This window comes from Neofelis nebulosa, chromosome 1 (assembly GCF_028018385.1).
Source record: "Neofelis nebulosa isolate mNeoNeb1 chromosome 1, mNeoNeb1.pri, whole genome shotgun sequence".
Classification (NCBI taxonomy): Eukaryota; Metazoa; Chordata; class Mammalia; order Carnivora; family Felidae; genus Neofelis; species Neofelis nebulosa.
In genome coordinates, this window is record NC_080782.1 from 131,803,245 (window position 1) to 131,821,268 (window position 18,024).

The 18,024-nt window shown below is 35.7% G+C and overlaps 1 protein-coding gene across 15 annotated transcripts in view; it reads left to right on the forward strand.

Moving 5' to 3' along the window:
- RAPGEF6 (Rap guanine nucleotide exchange factor 6) overlaps positions 1 to 18,024 on the forward strand; it is a 191,051-nt gene that overhangs the window by 64,730 nt on the left and 108,297 nt on the right. For 14 of the 15 annotated variants that reach the window (XR_009257722.1, XR_009257730.1, XM_058716651.1 and 11 more), the window contains one exon: positions 2,837 to 2,980. Coding sequence is in view for 13 of the 15 variants with exons in the window: in XM_058716651.1 (XP_058572634.1) it covers positions 2,837 to 2,980 (144 nt within the window). In the remaining 2 variants the exon portion in view is untranslated. Of the gene's footprint in view, positions 1 to 2,836; positions 2,981 to 14,396; positions 16,746 to 18,024 lie in introns of those variants that run through there. The other variant, XM_058716581.1, reaches the window with a different exon arrangement.

Consider the following 18,024-nt stretch of genomic DNA (forward strand, 5'->3'; position numbering starts at 1 on the left):
CTGTGTAATAGGGCCATGTGAACTTTAAATGATATAACTTAAAGTTTCTGGTACATAGTATTGTGTAGTGATTCTGTGGTAGTTCTCCCATCATTTTTTAGAAGAGCAAATTGAATCTCAAGGAGGTAGCATATATTGCTACCTATTCAAAATTCTTTAGTTGTTGAGGTGGTTATTATTCCTCTCTGCCTCTGGATTTTACCGTTCAGAATAGTAACTTATTCTCCCTACCCTCATATTTCTTGAGTACATATTTCCAAGGATCTAACATGTCTGATGAGAAAGAATCTAATTTGTTGCCCAGTTTGGCAAACTTTTTGAATGCAAAGTAAACAAAGATGAATATATAATACATTTCCTGTCTTAGGAAACTTGTTAGTGAGATGAGCTTATCTAGTAATAATTATGGTTGATCTGCTTAGTGCTGTAGAAAGGGTAGCAGCTTTCTGGGGCAGAGGAAGGGTTGTTTAAACCGGGTCATGTAGTATGTAGAGGATGCCAAGATGTTGGCAAACGAGTAATGGGCTTTGTGGCAGTAGGAACAGCAGCATATGCAAAGGCCTGAAGACACTGGAGAGCATGTCCTTTTTTTTTTTTTTATAAAAATAATTTGTTTTTAATGTTTGTTTATTTTTGAGAGAGACAAACAGAGTGCAAGTGGAGGAGGGGGAGAAGGAGGGGGGAGGCACAGAATCTGAAGCAGGCTCCAGGCTCTGAGCTGTCAGCACAGAGCCCGACGTGGGGCTCAAACTCACAAAAGGTGAGATCATGATCTGAGCTAAAGTCAGATACTCAACCTACTGAGCCACCCAGGTGCCCCAAGAGCATGCCCTTTTAATGAGAAATCTAGGTTGTGTACACAGAATAAACTAATTATGATCTGGAGGAGAGGAATGTTTTTTCTGGTTATGGAAGAGATGGTAATTGAAATGTGTCTTAAATGATTGGTAGTATTTCAGCAAGTGAAGATAGAATGAGTAGGGTAGCACAAATTAAGGAAGTTGAATATAAGTTACTAATAGGGACCAGTGAATAGTCACATTGACTTGGCCACTACTTTTGAACTCTCATACCTCTCATAAGTGAAGCAGACAGACATCAACTCTTTCTGAGAAATCATCAGGAAATTTTGCATATCTCATTAGAGCTTTTATGTGAGAGGGATTTTTGTGTGTGTGGGGAGAAGAATAAAGAAGCAGTTTTCCCAGGCCTACTTGTGTAAGATAAAGTAATAAAAACATTTTGGAGATGGAGTATATGTGGCTTTTGAATATCAGTTTTAATGGTTTAAAATTTATTTAGTAACTATTAGAGGTCCATTGAATAGGAGACATGATGATTTATCTGGGGGATTTATTGGACCATATAGGATGGAATTGGAGAGGAACAGGACTAAAGCAGCAGGATCAACTGTTATATATTGTAGTTCAGGACTGAAGTAAGACTTGAAAAATGAATGGTGGTAATGGCAATGAAAGAAAGGGCAGTGTGAGAAGAATTTCTTAAAACAAAAATTGAGAAGTTCTGAGAAATGATTGAAGATAAGATTTGGAAGACAAGCAGGGAAATTAGGATTATTCATGAAATTTTCACACTTGGGTAACTAGAAATTTTTGATAATAGCAAAGGATAGAACATTTGAAGGAAAACTTGTGGGGGAAACTGAAATTATTATGTATGTGATGTGAAGTTAATTTCATGATTTACTTTTAGAACATCAGTATGCCTTTTTAAAAATAATTTCAAAAAGTATGGTTTAGTCTGACTGGACAGGCAATGTGGTCTTGTGTCAGTACCATAAGCGTTGGAGACAGACCTATATTCCAACTCACCTTTAAATTTTTTTTTTGTTTATTTGTTTTTGAGAGAGAGCAAGTGTGAGTGGGGGAGGAGCAGAGAGAGAGAGGGAGACACAGAATCTGAAGCAGGCTCCCAAGTTCTGAGCTGTCAGCACATAGCCCGATGCAGGGCTCGAACTCACGAACCACAAGATCATAACCTGAGCCAAAGTCAGACACTTAACTGACTTAGCCACCCACGCACCCCACCAACTCACCTTTAATAATGACCGTTTCAATGTGAGAGTGGAAAGTTATCAGTCTCTTTGGATTTTACTTTGTTCATCTGTAAACTAGAGATAGTAATACTTGCTTACAGGACTGCTGTGTGAACTCAGTAGTATGTTTATGCATGCTGGCCCATTTTAAGGCCTCAGTAATTATTAGTTTTCACTTCTTTCTTAAAAGATGCCAGACTTGGGGTGCCTGGCTGGCTCAGACGGTGGAGTATGCAGCTCTTGATCTTGAGGTTGTGAGTTTGAGCACCACATTGGAGGTAGAGATTACTTAAAAATAAAACCTTAAAAAAAGATGCCAGCCTTACTCTTGGCCGTTGTCATACATTAAGATGGACACCAAAGAAGAATTCATAACATTTTTGTTTTTCCGTTTAGCATTTCACTGAAATCATAACCATGATTGTTCCCTAAATAAATGTATAATCAGGCAGCTTATAATTGGATTAACTCAGAGGTAGTAATTATTGAATGCGTAGGTGTAGTTAACAGCTGTCATTTCTGGTAAGTGACTTTACTTAGAGGTTATATGTTTATGTGAGTGAGACTATTTCCTGGAAGGAAACTGTGGTCTACAGATCTTTATTATAATGTCATCTTTAATCTTTAACTCATGAACATTGTCCTATACAGACTATTTTCTTGAGGCAGTTTCTTGCAAGAAGTAAATGAATCCTCCTTATGAGCCTGTTAAGACTCCATAGACTGTCAGTAATATGGAAAAATTGGATATTTAATCAGGAATGTGAACATGTGTTTCAGGTAGAAAATTCCAAAGATAATGAAGATAGTATTCTACAAAGAGAAATTCCTGCCAGACAGTCTCGACGAAGGTTTCGGAAAATTAATTATAAAGGAGAGCGCCAAACCATTACCGATGACGTGGACATTAACAGCTATCTTTCTGTGAGTATATGTAGGAATAGTTCATGGATTTTCCTTAATTTTTATACATAGTATCTTTAATTTACATATATTTTTGATAATAGCATCACTTTGGGCTTAATGGATAAAATTTTGAGACAAATATATTTCATTTGTTAAAATACTTCTCACTTGAGTTCGGTAGAAATGCTTGTATGTACCAGTGGAAGTTTTGTTTTACTTTTGGTTTTGTTTAAATAATGTAAAAAAAAAAAAAAAGTTCTTACCATATCTTTTTAGAACTTACTTGTGGATTTTCTTGCCTTTTTATTGCCTGAATGGAATATAGATTAGAGTTCTAGCTGAGAACTCAGGTAATAGACTCGTTGGGAGCTTTTTTCCTGATAAGCTGTAAGACATATAAAGAAAGAAAAATATGTCACTTTTTCCCTTGTGATATGAGAGAAATACAAATACTTTGTGTTAGTACAGAAACATGCACAAGTGTTAGCGATAAGTTTTCACATGCAAATATTGAAAAAAGAGAAGCAGATGAAATAATTAGCTTTTGTCACACCACAAGAAACATAAGCTGTTTCTCCAGAAATCTTCAGTTTTGTAATTGTAGAGAACTTCATTTTAAACTAAAAAGTATTTGAATCAAGAAGTAAGAATAATCTAAGAAAGACTAAATCCAGGTGTATTTTATCAGTTTTCAAAGAAAACAGTCTAGAGATTGATTGCAAAATATAAAATATAAATATAAAAACATTCTAGAGATTGATTGCAACAAAATTCCCGAGAGTATGTTTAATTCATTTGGTTGTCAGAAACAGAAATGCTTCCTTCCATGTTAGGAGTAAGGAGGATTATTTAGGGAGTTTTGTATAGTGGAATAAGTGTTACATTTAAGACAGCTCAAAGGATTTAGCCATGCTTGCCTAACTTCATTGATTACATACATTCTATTTTCAACCACAAAGAGTTACATGAAATGATCCCCTATTTTTTTCACCACATCCAGAGGTACACAGTGTTCATTTCCTGTTCTTTTTATTTAATCATTTCTTTAAAAGAATAATTTCTTTTTATGTAATAAATTCCCCCATAAAGAATTAATTTAAATGAACATGTTTTGCATTATTATGCAAGTAATACATGCCTGTTTTAGAAAAATTGAAAGTTGACTAGTCATTACCACCCAGTTATGTAACCGTTGATGACATTTTGTATATTCTTGGATAAAGGTTCTTTCTACCTAAAGATAAATATATAAGCTTTTTGGCCAACTTGTAAAACTTAAACATGTGTTCTGCTTTATAACTTTTTAAAACTTACATGTGTAATCTGAACATCTTTGAATGCTATTAAAGAAAATTTTTTTACATTACCCTTAATAGTGTCTCTTTATAGTGTCCTAATACTCCATTATAATAATTGTCATAATTTATTTACTTCCCAATATTTGGTCATTCAGAATTTTTAGGTTTTTTTTTTTTTTAATGCTAATTATCTTTGTGGTTACATGTGTCTAGTTATTGGTTTCTTTAGAAAAGTTCTAAGAAGTAGAATTTCTAAATTAAAGTACCTTTAATTGCATTATTTGGTTTTCCTTATATGAGCTAGAGTGCATAGTTTGTATGTGTGTTTGGATTACTTACTCCAGTCTCAGCTCTAGTGTGTTCTTAGATTATTTGTGTCATGTCATGAAGCCTAATAGATTCTATATTTCCTCTAGGTAGCTATAGCTTATGCTCATGTCATTTACTTGTAACTCTCATGTGTGCTGAAAGTTGTTGTCTTGGGGTTATGCTGGGTTCCTGAGTGGACCAGAAAGAGCAACAGGCACACTGCTTGGGATTCAGTCCATTTGATGAGTCTAAGTGAAGTGTGGCATTGTTGCATTTAAAGGCTTCTATTGCTAGTTTTAAGTACTCAGCCTCCTAGGTACTGTCAGGGATTTGGCAGAGGGAAGAGCTAAGTTGATTCAGGGTAGTTAATAACTATGAGATTAGATTTTTGGTCATGATACTTGCATTTGCTGTTTCTTGAAATAATAGTGTGTGTTTGCTTTTGATTCTAAAAGGGATATATTTCAGGCAACTTGGAAAAGATTTTAAGAGCTTTTCATTTACTTTTCATTAAAGTCACCAGTATGTAAAAACTATGTGTCTGTTCAAATACCTATATATTGATAGTTGGTCTAGATAAGGATGCTGCTGTGTAGCAAAAATGTTAATTAGTATTTGTGAAAACATCCAGTAGAGAATTGGTTTTATGGCTACTCTGGGGCCCTTTACTTCTTTTGTTCTTCTGTCAGCGATTCAGAGAGATCAAAAGGAAGCATTTTTTCTTTTAGACAGTAGCTGAGTTTATCTTTTCATTTGCAAACTATCATCAACCTTTTCTTGCTAAACTGCTGAAGGTCAAAAATTCTTAAAGATGTACGGAACAATTTGTTACTATCCTTTGTCATAAGTATTATTAGTATATAACCTATACATCAAAGTTTTGTGAGTACTAAAGACTTGGCATGTTTTATTCTGTAACTGAACGCTTAGAATGATTGAAAAGAATGGTTTATTTTTATGAATTATTTTCATATTTTTGTCATATATTGCTTTATGTAAAGATGAGAACCACAATGGGAAAGGGAAAGGTTGTTTTTCTTAATGTTAAAAGAGCATTCCTGACAGTTATGTTTTTGAAACTTCTTTGGGTATTCCTCTCAGAGTTTTCAACAAATTTAAATGTTTTCAGATGCTCTCTGTGAGAATATTTTAAGGTTTGGATCTTTGAGTAAGGTGTGTTTCATATTTAGAAATAGCAAAAAGGTGATTGGGAGTAATCAGTGAATAAGATGGGTAATTATGCCAACTGGACATAGTCAAGCAGTTATAGGAGACATCTGTCTTGACTTCTTCCTTACTTTCCGTATGATTGGGGCATTTCATCTAAATCCTTCATGCTTTGGTTGCTTTCGCTCAGAAACTGAGGTTAATATTTGTCTGCCTGTGTTACGGGGTGGTTGCTGAAGTACATGGGAACATGTTTGTACACTCATAGTCTAATCAGTCAGTAATATCTCTAGACACTTCCTTTCAAATGTTTCAAGATGTATACCCTCCTCACCTGTCAGTCTCTCCATGTGATTGCCTTAGTGTTCACTGCCATTCTTTCTAGAACTCTTGTAATAACATCTCTCATACTACTCCAGCCCACTTACACTGTAAAGGGAGTATTTTTTTCATTTTAAGAGATATGGAAAATTTTTTCTAAATTGGAAAGTGTTTCATAATCTCTTCATTAAAAGATACCTAATTAATGACTGTGTCCATGAACCATGAGATCACAGCCTGACTTGAAATCAAGAGCCACACGTTGAGCTGACTGAGCCACCCTGGTGCCCCTATTTTCAGCTTTACTGAGATATAATTCACATATAACACTATGTAAGTTTAAAGTATACAGCATGATATTTGATATACATATTATATTGCAATATGATGACTGTATATGTGTCGATATGCATGTGTTGAAGGCTGAGAAACCTGTTGGTATAATCATCTTTTACATATACTGTTCCTTTTACTTAGATTGTTCTTTTATTTTTTGTCTTTTTGGCAAAAATCTTAATTGTCCTCAAGACTCAATTCCATATCATTTCATGGGAAGCCTCTGTGATTTTGGGGAAGAATTAGGTACACATCTCTGTATCCCATGTATATATTTGTGATCTTTCATGAGACTGTATTGTAATCATTTGTTCAGTTGTCCACCTCTCACATCAGATACTTGCCTTGAAAATGTGAACAGAACCATCATCATTGTGTCCTCTGAACTTACTATCTTTCAAAATAAGATTGCCTTTTTTTCCCCCATCAGCTTCTTTAGATTCCTGTGTAACTTTGGGCACATTTTGTAACTTTCCTGCATCTGTTTTGATAAATAATCTATAAATTTATGAAAGGATTAAATGAGAGAATTTATGTAAAAGTTTCTGCCTAGTGTTTGGTGCTCTGAAAAACTTTCATTATGTCAGCAACTTCTGTTCCTCTTGTTATTGTAAATACTCAGTCTTTGTTTTTGTTGCTTACAAAATGATTTTCCTATTTATTCTGTAGCTGAGTATGAAATACATCCAAGATATTTAAGCATGTTGGGGAGCCTGGGTGGCTCAGTCAGTTAAGCATTCGGCTCTCAGTTTCAGCGCAGGTCTCCATCTCACGATTCATGAGGTTGAGCCCTGGATCCAGCTCTGTGCTGACAGTGTGAAGCTTGCTTAGGATTCTCTCTCTCTCCCTATCTCTGTCTCTCACCTACTCGCTCACTCTCAAAATAAATAAATAAACTTTAAAAAAAAGTTATTGAAAAGATATTTAAATATGTTAATATAATCAAAAACAAGCTAAAGAATTAGAGCAAAGGTAAAGGAAAAAGAAAATCAAGCTGGCTTGAGGTTAGGACAACCAATAGTCAGCCAACTGCCGCTGTCCTCACCACACCCCAATTATTTTTGTAGTGTGTGTTCATAGTTGCTCACTTCAAACAAGGTAATTTCTTTGTCCAACCTTAAGAGGTAAAGTGGTTACTCAATGTATATGAAAGTCACTGAAAGTGTGCTTTTCTGTATACAGTAAGTAGCTAGAGTCCAATTAAATGACAACAGGAGATGTCTGCCAAAAACTGATCACTGGTTTTGGGATTACTGATTTGAAGGGCTTCTTTGTGATAGTAGTTAGCAAAGCCAGTAGTTTAGCTCAAGTGTCTTAAAATGTAAATTGCAAAACAGTCCTCGGACATGGGAAGAAAATAGTTTTTATTTATATGTAGTATTATCCTTTTAAATTTCTGGCAAGTTTTGTGTCTATTTCATAATGAACACAAAATATTTTCGAGGGGTGCCTGGGTGGCTCAAATGGTTAAGCATCTGACTCTTGGTTTTGATTGGGTCATGATCTTGTGGTTTGTGGGATCATGCCCCTCGTGGGGCTCTTTGCTGACAGTGTGGAGTGTGCTTGGGATTCTCTCTCTCCCTGTCTCTCTACCTCTTCCCTGCTTGCATGTGCTGTTTCTCTCAAAATGAATAAACTTTAAAAAAAAAATAAAAAGTTTGAGATTAGTTGGTTTTTAAATGTCTTCCTCACTTGGCACTAGTTTACTTTTTTAGCTTTCTAGCATCATTATTTTGTTGGAGGTCCCTTCCTTTGGTCCTGTTTTTCTCTCTCCCTGTTCTTAGAGCCTTCTTTACCTAAGGTAATTCCTTTGATGAAGCAGTTTGAATTTTAACATTTCCTCCTTTTGTCCAGAATGGCCTCCTACTGTGCCTTCCAGAAAACAGTGAACAACTTATTTAAGAATTTCCTGAATGTCTGTATTTTTTTTACGTAAAGTTGATTGCTGTGTTTTAATTGCCATCAGTGGTGAAAATTTTTCAAATCTAATGAGTTGAATTTTTAATACTCGTGTATATATGTGAAGTTAAATGGTAAAATTAAAGCAGGATCAGTAAGGGGGAAGTATCTTGGTTTCACCAAAGTCAAGCACCAAGTATGCCTTTAGTTAACTTGAAATGAATTTCCAGAATACCAGAGAACATTCATGCTCATTTTTGTGAAAACATCAATAACTGAAATGTAAATAGGGACATTCTTCAAAGGTTTAAAAAAATCTTGTTGGTGTTCTGGTACTTCATTTATGAAATTAGAGCCCTTTTTATTGATTTCTCCTTGCTCCTGCTATATTTTTGAATAAGGAACACTATGGTTGTTTGGTGTGCTTGTTATCTTCTCTTAACTAGGTCCCACGTTCCTCAGTAGACAACATTTTTTTCTTTCTTGTCCCCTATGTTGCTTTTTACATTCTCAGGCACAGGATAAGCCACTGGTCATGCTTTTCTCTTTCTCCATCATGGCACCTGCATTTAAGTGGAACCATCAAACTGTTCGCAAAAAGACACATGGAAAGAGGGATTTCCATGGAAGCATCATGGGTCATGGTTTTAAATTTAGAGGGCTTCCTTTTGGTCACCTTTATAGATTTTCTTTCTACCTAGTTCATTGTTCTAGGAACGTATGCAGGTGGTAGGTATGGTATGATACTCTAGAATCTGATTTTAGGTGCACAAATTATAATGAGGCATGCAGCTCTTCCTCTTCTGCACCCTCTTTGATTTCATCTTAAATTTCCTGCTCTCCTGCGGTGCAGGCTGTTGAGTTTGGATTCAGAGCATATTTAACAAGATTAAGACATAATTGTCAGTACAGCTGAATAGGAGGTGATTATTAGGATCAGATCATGTAACCACCTTTATGTTGGTATCCTGAATAATGGCTCTATTCTTGTACTGGTCCATGAATATGACATCTTAAGTTTTTTAGCAAAATGTGTTCTGCTTTGGTAGAGACTGTGAGTGTCTTATTTATCAAGCCATTCCTGTGGTAAGAAATGAGATCCTGCCCCCTGAAAGCTCATCAGAAATTAGAGGACTTTGGTCCACACATATGATTCCTGAAATCTCCTTATGGAGGATGTCTTAGTCCATTCAGGCCACTGTAACAAAATGCCACAGACTGAGTGGTTTATAAATAACACAAATTTATTTTTCACAGGTCTAGAGGCTGAAATTTTAAGATGAGGGTGCAGGCATGTTTGGGTTCTGGTGAAAGCCTCTCAGCTTACAGACTCTGACCTCTCACTGTCTGCTCACATGATGGAAAGGGCTGGGTAGCTTTGTTAGGCCTCTTTTATAAAGGCTCCAGAGTGCTTTTTTTTTTTTTTTTTTTTTTTTTTTTTTTTTTTTTAAATTTTTTTTTTCAACGTTTTTTATTTATTTTGGGGACAGAGAGAGACAGAGCATGAACGGGGGAGGGGCAGAGAGAGAGGGAGACACAGAATCGGAAACAGGCTCCAGGCTCTGAGCCATCAGCCCAGAGCCCGACGCGGGGCTCGAACTCACGGACTGCGAGATCGTGACCTGGCTGAAGTCGGACGCTTAACCGACTGCGCCACCCAGGCGCCCCTCCAGAGTGCTTTTATAGCGGTGGTGCTTTGTACCTTCATTACAGAAGAGGACTATCCTCTCAATTCATGAGTGTGTAACATCTCCAAGTAGGAAAATTCTTCCCATTTGCCTCCTGAGAAATAATGTGGAATTCTTGACAGGAAGTTCTTGTACCTAGTTAGAGGGTGATGAGTCCACCAATGGATAGAGAAAAAGCAAAGGGGTGATACTGTAATCGAACTAAGGACAGATGCCTGCCTGGAGCAGTTTAAAAAAAAATTCTGAAGAAAAAATGCTCATTGTAGAAATGTAAAAACATGCAAGAACATTAAGAGAGAAACTTGCTGTAATCCTCAAACCAGAGATAGCTAGTGTTGCTAACGATTTTTAACTATATCTTGATTAATTCAGATCTTCTAATTTAGATAGTGCTGAATTTTTATATCTCCTACCTTTCTACTACACATTCAATTTTTTCCCAAAACATATAATATTAATATTATATCATACAAGTGTAACAAAGGATTCCCATGCAGCTTCTACTTTTTCTCCCTATTACAAACAACGTGTATGAGTAACTGGACTTGGATTTTTTTCTTAAGGTTGATTAGTAGAAGTTAAATTACTGGATTAAGGATATAAAAATTATTTTTAAGGCTCTACATAAGTATTGCTAACTTCTAAATGGTCGTTTTAAGAAATTGTCTTGATCAGTCACTTTTTATGAACTTCAGGAATGTTGGGAGCTCAAGGAGTGCAGGGTGTGCTCTTTTGGTCTCCTTTGTCTTTTAAGGTGACACTCATTCATATGGATCTGCTCAGGGAACCAGAATTGGAAAATTGTTTTTTTTTTTTTGTTTTTTTTTTAATTGTTTTTTTTTTTTTGTTTTTTTAACGTTTATTCATTTTTGAGACAGAGAGAGACAGAGCATGAATGGGGGAAGGTCAGAGAGCGAGGGAGACACAGAATCCGAAACAGGCTCCAGGCTCTGAGCTGTCAGCACAGAGCCCGACGCAGGGCTCGAACTCACGGACCGCGAGATCATGACCTGAGCCGAAGTCGGACGCCCAACCAATTGAGCCACCCAGGCGCCCCTGGAAAATTGTTTTTAACTTACTTGAAACCTTATGCAGTAGCTGCTAAAGAAACCTCTTCTGAAGATTGTTTGAAGCAACTCTGATATTAATATATACCAGTGGCCCAAGGTAATGATTTTCAAGAACATTTGGGTTGGAAGAATTATAACTACTGAGACATAGCAAACACATTAATGCTGATTTTTATTGCTTTTTAGTTTGATTTGTTATCTGTTCAGAAACTATGCTTTGTTCAGCATTTGGCTTTTATAGTACTAGAAAATGCATTATTTAAAATTAGAGAAGTGAGGGGCGCCTGGGTGCTCAGTCAGTTAAGTGACCCAACTCTTGATTTTGTCTCAGGTCATGATCTCCTGGTTCAGGAATTGGATTCCCACATTGGGCTTTGCACCGACAGTGCGGAGCCTGCTTGGGATTCTGTCTCTCTGACCCTCTACCACTTGTTCTTTCACTCTCAAAAAAAAAAAAAAAAAAGAGAAGTGATTTAAAGGTGGTCTCAAATATAATCCATGAATCTTCAGATGGAGAGAATATTCTCAATAGTTTAATCTTTTAAATGAGATTTATTTTTCCACTTATCTTTATATATAGCTCTATTTTAATTATGGGTAGACCTTATTTTTAAAGAAAATACAGTATTTTAAAACTTTACATTAGCTTTGCATATAGTATATAGCACATTTGACTGTTTACTATACACATAGAATGTATTTATTTGCATGTGTGTGTAGGTGATTGAATGAGTGAAAAATGCTTCATATAACTGCACAGTGTAGGGGAAAGTGGAAGCGTGGTGTGCCTTTTTATTGTTCCTTCAGTTTCACTGATTCTAATTATAGAAGCTTACATCACCTTAGTTGGTGATGAAGGCTTCCCTCTCCTTTGCTTTTTCTTCCTTGATCACTCCCTAAGGAAGGATCATATTTCATAGTGCTTATATGTCCTGCTGGTAGCTTTAACAAAGTTTTCAACAGCATGGTGCTGACCATTTAGTGGACATAGATGATCATGTGCTGAAGCACACTTTTCTTACAAAAGAATAGGAGGAGAGTGTTGATACTCTGGCTTCCCTATTTTCAGAAAGGCTGACGAATAGATAGAATGCAATTTGAAATCAGGAATTCCTGAGGGGCACCAGTAATCAGAGTTAACTATGTCTGGTAACTTAATGAAGATTCATTTCAAATGTTCAAGTTAAGCAAGGGATGAGGAAGAGGTGGGAAAGCTTGCTGTGATCATTTTTTTTTAAATTTATTTATTTATTTATTTATTTTTGGGACAGAGAGAGACAGAGCATGAACGGGGGAGGGGCAGAGAGAGAGGGAGACACAGAATCCGAAACAGGCTCCAGGCTCCGAGCCATCAGCCCAGAGCCTGACGCGGGGCTCGAACTCACGGACCGCGAGATCGTGACCTGGCTGAAGTCGGACGCTTAACCGACTGCGCCACCCAGGCACCCCTGCTGTGATCTTTTAAAAGGGCTTGTATGTTACCTCTGCCATTACGGTAAACGGTCATTCATCTTCCAAAAGGATTAAAGTGTTTTTACTATATAAATCCATACATTTAGCAATTTATATTTTGAAGACCAAATGCATGAAACTGAAATACAGAAATTAGTGGCCTGTTTATTTTATTTTGTGAAACTCCATAATTTTTCTTTTGTTCACATGCTTTTGAGGTCGGTTTCTCTTAAGTTGTGATTGCAGTATTTCAATGTGCAGATGGGAAATAAACGGTATGGCTTTGCCTGACATTACTATGACCTGGTTTTTCTTATTGTTGTTTTTTTGTTTTTATGTCTGGAATGTATATTCTCTGATAACTTACCTTTATCCCTAGTGACCTTTTTTCTCCTCCTTTTCAGTGTTGTTGCTTATTAAGTACAAAGTATACTTCTAGTTTAGCATCTATCAGAACTTCATTTTTGGCTTTCTATGCAATATGAGTTCAGATGTTTTTGGTTTGTATTTTTGTTTAGATATAGTTTATACAGTTAACATACATTTTATATCTTAGCTATATAGCATCTAGATTTTTATAAAAATAACTTTGTAATGCTTTGAAGCTTTCAAAGCCAATATAGGTTGATTGCTTTATTTTATGGTGGTGCAGAGGATCCTCCTGAAGCTAAAGATTTCATCTTATGTGGCTTAGCATTATGGCGTTTGATGTACAGGGGAAATGTATTCTTAAATGGCTATCCTGTGGTGATGATTCCTAGATAGTGGGTGGATCAGGGCATTCTCCTTGCTGCAATTACTTCATTTGAATTGGTAAGATAATGGAATGAGATCACAATAAAATTCTAAAAATGATGGAAGTGAAAAAAATGTTCTTTCACCTGATCATATTTTTAGTGATTTGACAAATTACTGACTATTCTCTTCAAAAGATGTTTGTTTCTTCCTTCATTAATTAAGAGGTCATGTTGTTCTTTCTGAAGAAGTAATGTGGTCTGGTGTACCATCAGAGTGCTGGTGGATTCATAGCTGAATATAGGACTTGGCCTATTTGTTTCTTTCATGGTATTGTTGCACAGGGAGAGTCTGCATGCACGAATCGCCATAGGGTTCCCTAGAAGGGCACATAGTATGAGATGTTGTGTAGAACAAGGAAAAGGGTGATGTCATCTTCACTTCCAGGCCACACTGAAGGAAAAGAGAATTGTTGCTTTATTGAATTGGTGTTTACAATAGTAGTTTCTAACATATGGCTTTTAGTGGATTGCATTTCACACACAGGGCAGCAGTTTCTTCAAGCAGCTAAGAGATAGCTCTCCCTTGCTCAGCTTGAGGTCCTTCTTTGTGTGCCATCAGCATGATTTATTATAAAAAGGGGAAACGTGACCATTATGATTTTATTTTTGATTTGGTAATAATTTATCCTGTTGGTACTGTACATGAATGTAATTATTATCTCCCACTGAAACTGAAATACTCTTTTAAGTCATGTTACAGATGTTTATGTACAAAGGCTTGTCTTTTAGAAACTTATCTTTAGGAATTGTTGGGCTTCATTTACATACAGTGCCTGCTATCATTTTTCTGTTTTAAAAAATGAGTGATTAAAATTAGATTTTAGCTAATTTATTCTTGAATGCTTAACATTATGGTGAAACTCCCAACTCATTGTAGTTTATTTAAAATAATTGAAAAAAATATTTTGGTGTTTGAAAATCAGCCTCTATATATTTTCCATGTTTTATGTTTAGAAAGCTACTCATGCTCATTTGTATTTTTGAAATTTAATTTTACATTTAAACACAAAATTTTTACATGTATTCCTTTGAAATTTTTGCCAAAAACATAATTCTTAAGTTTTATAGAATTATGAAGTGATCACATATTTTGAAAGCATGAGTTGTCTTTGTTCAGAATAATATTTAGCTTTACTAAAGTTAATTGTACTTTTGTAAGCAACAGCATAATTCAGATTGGCAGCATAGTATTGTTGAGAAAGTGACTCATACTTTGCCCAGAGGTATTGAAGACCTCTTTTTTGGGGTATGGGGGTGTGTGTGCTAATGACAAGATGTTTCTTTGACAGTGGAGTCCTTTGTAGTAACACCTATCTCTCAGGTTATAATTTCTTCTCTTATGTTGCATACCACTTGTCTTCATAATAGTGTTAGGTTAATAAAGCAAAATAATTGTGCTCCTCTGCTTTGTTCATCAGTTGTAAGTCTCAGAATTTTATTGTCTGAAGGTGTACCAAGCATTTTACCGTTGGAAACTGTGTCTTTTTTTCGCCATTGGGAGGCAACATTACCACCTTAAGTGCAAGCTCCTCATAGGAGTATCTGCAATAGATGCCTTGTGGCAGAACTGTGAAGAGTAAGGGTGGGTACTAGAGGAATTGTGTTTTTAGATTGGACAGGGTGTGGCAAAAATTTTTTTTCTGTAATTTTTATAGCAAAATGAGGTTAATTTTTTGTCCAAGCTCAAATTTTTAAGCAGTTATAATTTCATTCTTCTCTTATGCTTCTGAGTTTTACTGGCTTCCTGTGTCTTTCTAGGAATTGAGCATTGGGCTGCAGGAAAGTACCATATTGCATAGATTATTCTTCCTCAGAGGAGTTGGTACATGCTGCAAGTCGGCTGTTGTGCCTGTGATGTAAAAGCTTTCCTTTGCAAAATGCAATTGTATTGTTTCCACTGAAATGTACTAATTACAGAAAACCTTAGTGCTAGTTTTGATATTTGATGTTAATTTAGAGTATCTTGAAGGTTACGTTTTAGAACAGTTAATTGATAAATAGGAAGTTTTGCAGGCAGAAATCCCTGAATGAGTAGTGTAACAAATACATGTGTGATATCTGAGAACTGAGCTGCCTTATGTATTTGTAATGCAAGTATCTTACCAGAGCTAATTATTTTCCCTTGGGAGGACAATCCTGTGCTAAATTTGAATAATAATATTAGGAAATCTGTCTTCCTAAATAAAGCTGTGTATCAATGTACAGAATTAAAAATCAAGATGGATTTTTTAAAACTGAAATAGAGAGGTGCTGCTTGCCAATTTTTTTTTTCTTATAGAATTTAGCTTGCTGACGTGTCTCATGGAAGGGTGTGTGTGTGTGTGTCTGTGTGTTCTCAGTAAATTGCTTTTTGGGCTACATCTGCAGATACAGTAGCCAATTGATCTAATGCAGTTTCTGAAGGCTTTCTATACAGGTGATGTCATCCTTTTAGCTCTATTCTCCTCCCACTCTCTTTCCTTCTTATTAGATATTTCATCTTACTGCAGAGCATGGAATCAATAGGAGCTTCTCCTTAGGGAGCTGCTGTGAAACAGGCAAGGACAGTAGGAATTAAAACACTAACATATAGTCTTGTTTTAGCAGAAGATGTAGGGTTTTTGTATCATATCCTATATAAATTTTCAACCAGAAAAGCCAGAGTTAGATCAACATTACTGTCTTACTGATGCATTAGAACAAGAAGCAATACTGCTGAGCTGTAAATAGTGCATGTGAAAAGAGAACATTTTAATTTTGGAGATTTTCAGGCATTCTCCAGGACAAACCTGTTAGAGCATATCTATCTTTTAAGTACCATTTGCTTGCTCATCGGTTGATTTTCTTTTTTTAAACCTTTGGTGATTAAGAATATCAAGAAGAAACTTTCATTTTAAGGATACAGTGTTCTGGTTTGCTTCTGATGCAGAAGAAATACTGCAGTGCTTGCTCTACAGAATGAAATAAGTTGAAGAAGAGACAAAGCTGTGTTACAGACAGGAAAGGTTTCTCAGGATCCAGGAACACAGATTTGGTGCATGTTGCCTTATTTGCGCTGATTGATACCGTATTAACTGTTGTGTTACCGCTGTGCATGTCTGTGCCAGATGCCTGAGGAAGCATGTGTATGTCTGTATGTACTGAGCCAGAAATGTAAACATCTTAATTTGCTGTGATTTGCTTGTTAAAAGTGAACCTTGTGATGAAAACTGTTGCAGTTATTTAGAACAATACTCTGAGCTACTGAAAGCTCCTAATTTCAGTGTGAAAGGGATTTGGAGATCTGGGATCTGCCTTTATATAACACTGCAAATGGCGTATGATTTGTAAAAAGAAACTTAACAGAATTTTGTCATCATACTCATCCGTGTGGCTCTGGTTTGAAAAGGAAACTACCCTTTCCAGCCCAGGAAATGGCTTTTCTTGTTCGCTGTTATGCCAATTGTCTTCAGCCATGGGCCTCCAAAGTAAGTAATGTGTATTATTTTCTTAGAGATTGATATAATCTAGTTATTAAATTTAAATTCTATTTTGAATGGTAAATGAGCCTTATTGTGCTGTTACATTTTCTAAACTGTAAAAATAAGAACTACAAAGCAGTCTTAAAAGCTAAATCTCATGGCCATTTTGTTTTTCAATTTAAAGGAATCTCTAAAGTGTCCTAATGTACCTCTAAGAGGATATGAAAAAACCTTCTTAATAATCTGTAGACTTAAAATGTAATGCATTTGAGGTGTACTGTCTTCAGACTGAATCATTTGGTTATAGCTATTTCTGTACTTTTCTGTGAGTGTACTCTTTAAGTTGATGGCATTGTATTGCCTCATTTTAAGTGGTTGATGTATATAGCTATGTTAGTCTAATCTCTAGCTTATGCTATACAAATTTTTATCACACAGAAATTTTAGGAAGACGGGGTAATTCTTAACCAGTGGAATATGAAGAAAATTATTATTAAAAGGAACTATATGAAAATTTTTTATAATGTTCTTAAGCATTTTAAAAATAGTAGTAAGTGAACTATTAGTAGCTTGAGACATTAAGATAGCATCTGTTATATTTGTCATTTTTTTTAAAGCAAACATTAACTCACAGTAAAGCAGAATGCTACACAAAAGGACATGCTAGGTTTTAGGAAAATGTACACTGTAATTTAATAAATTGTATTGTTTATATTGGCTGTTTATATAGATCTGGAATCTGATGCCACTCAAGTTCTCTTTCCTGTGATATAAATTTCAAAACAAAAACAGAGTAGTATGAATTTTTAGTTTTGTCTTATAAAAACTAAATGTGTTAGTAACACTTTAATTGACTCTTAAGATTTCTTTATGGTTTTGTTGAATAGAGACAGGCACAATAGAGGCATTTCCTAGGATGAAATCATGTCTTTGTTTAAAGGTTGTCCTACTGATGGTGACTAAGGGAGAAATACTAGGATAGTGTCGTAGTATATACAGTTTTATCTGAAAGATGGCTCACTGCCTATCTTTCTTAAATGCAGCTTCTGGAAAGACATTGACATTCATTATCAAACAACTGATTGAAATGTAAAGAGATGGAAAGAAACATAGGTATACTCTTCATTTGTACTATCTGGTAAGACAAGGGTGGCCTCTGTAGTACAAATGCCACCTGTGGGGTCCATGCTTTGTGGATGCTTGATGGCGACACTACTGAGATTTAAAACATACAGAAGGGAAATGGATGAGACCAAATGAATAAGCTTTAAAGAAAATCAAGAAT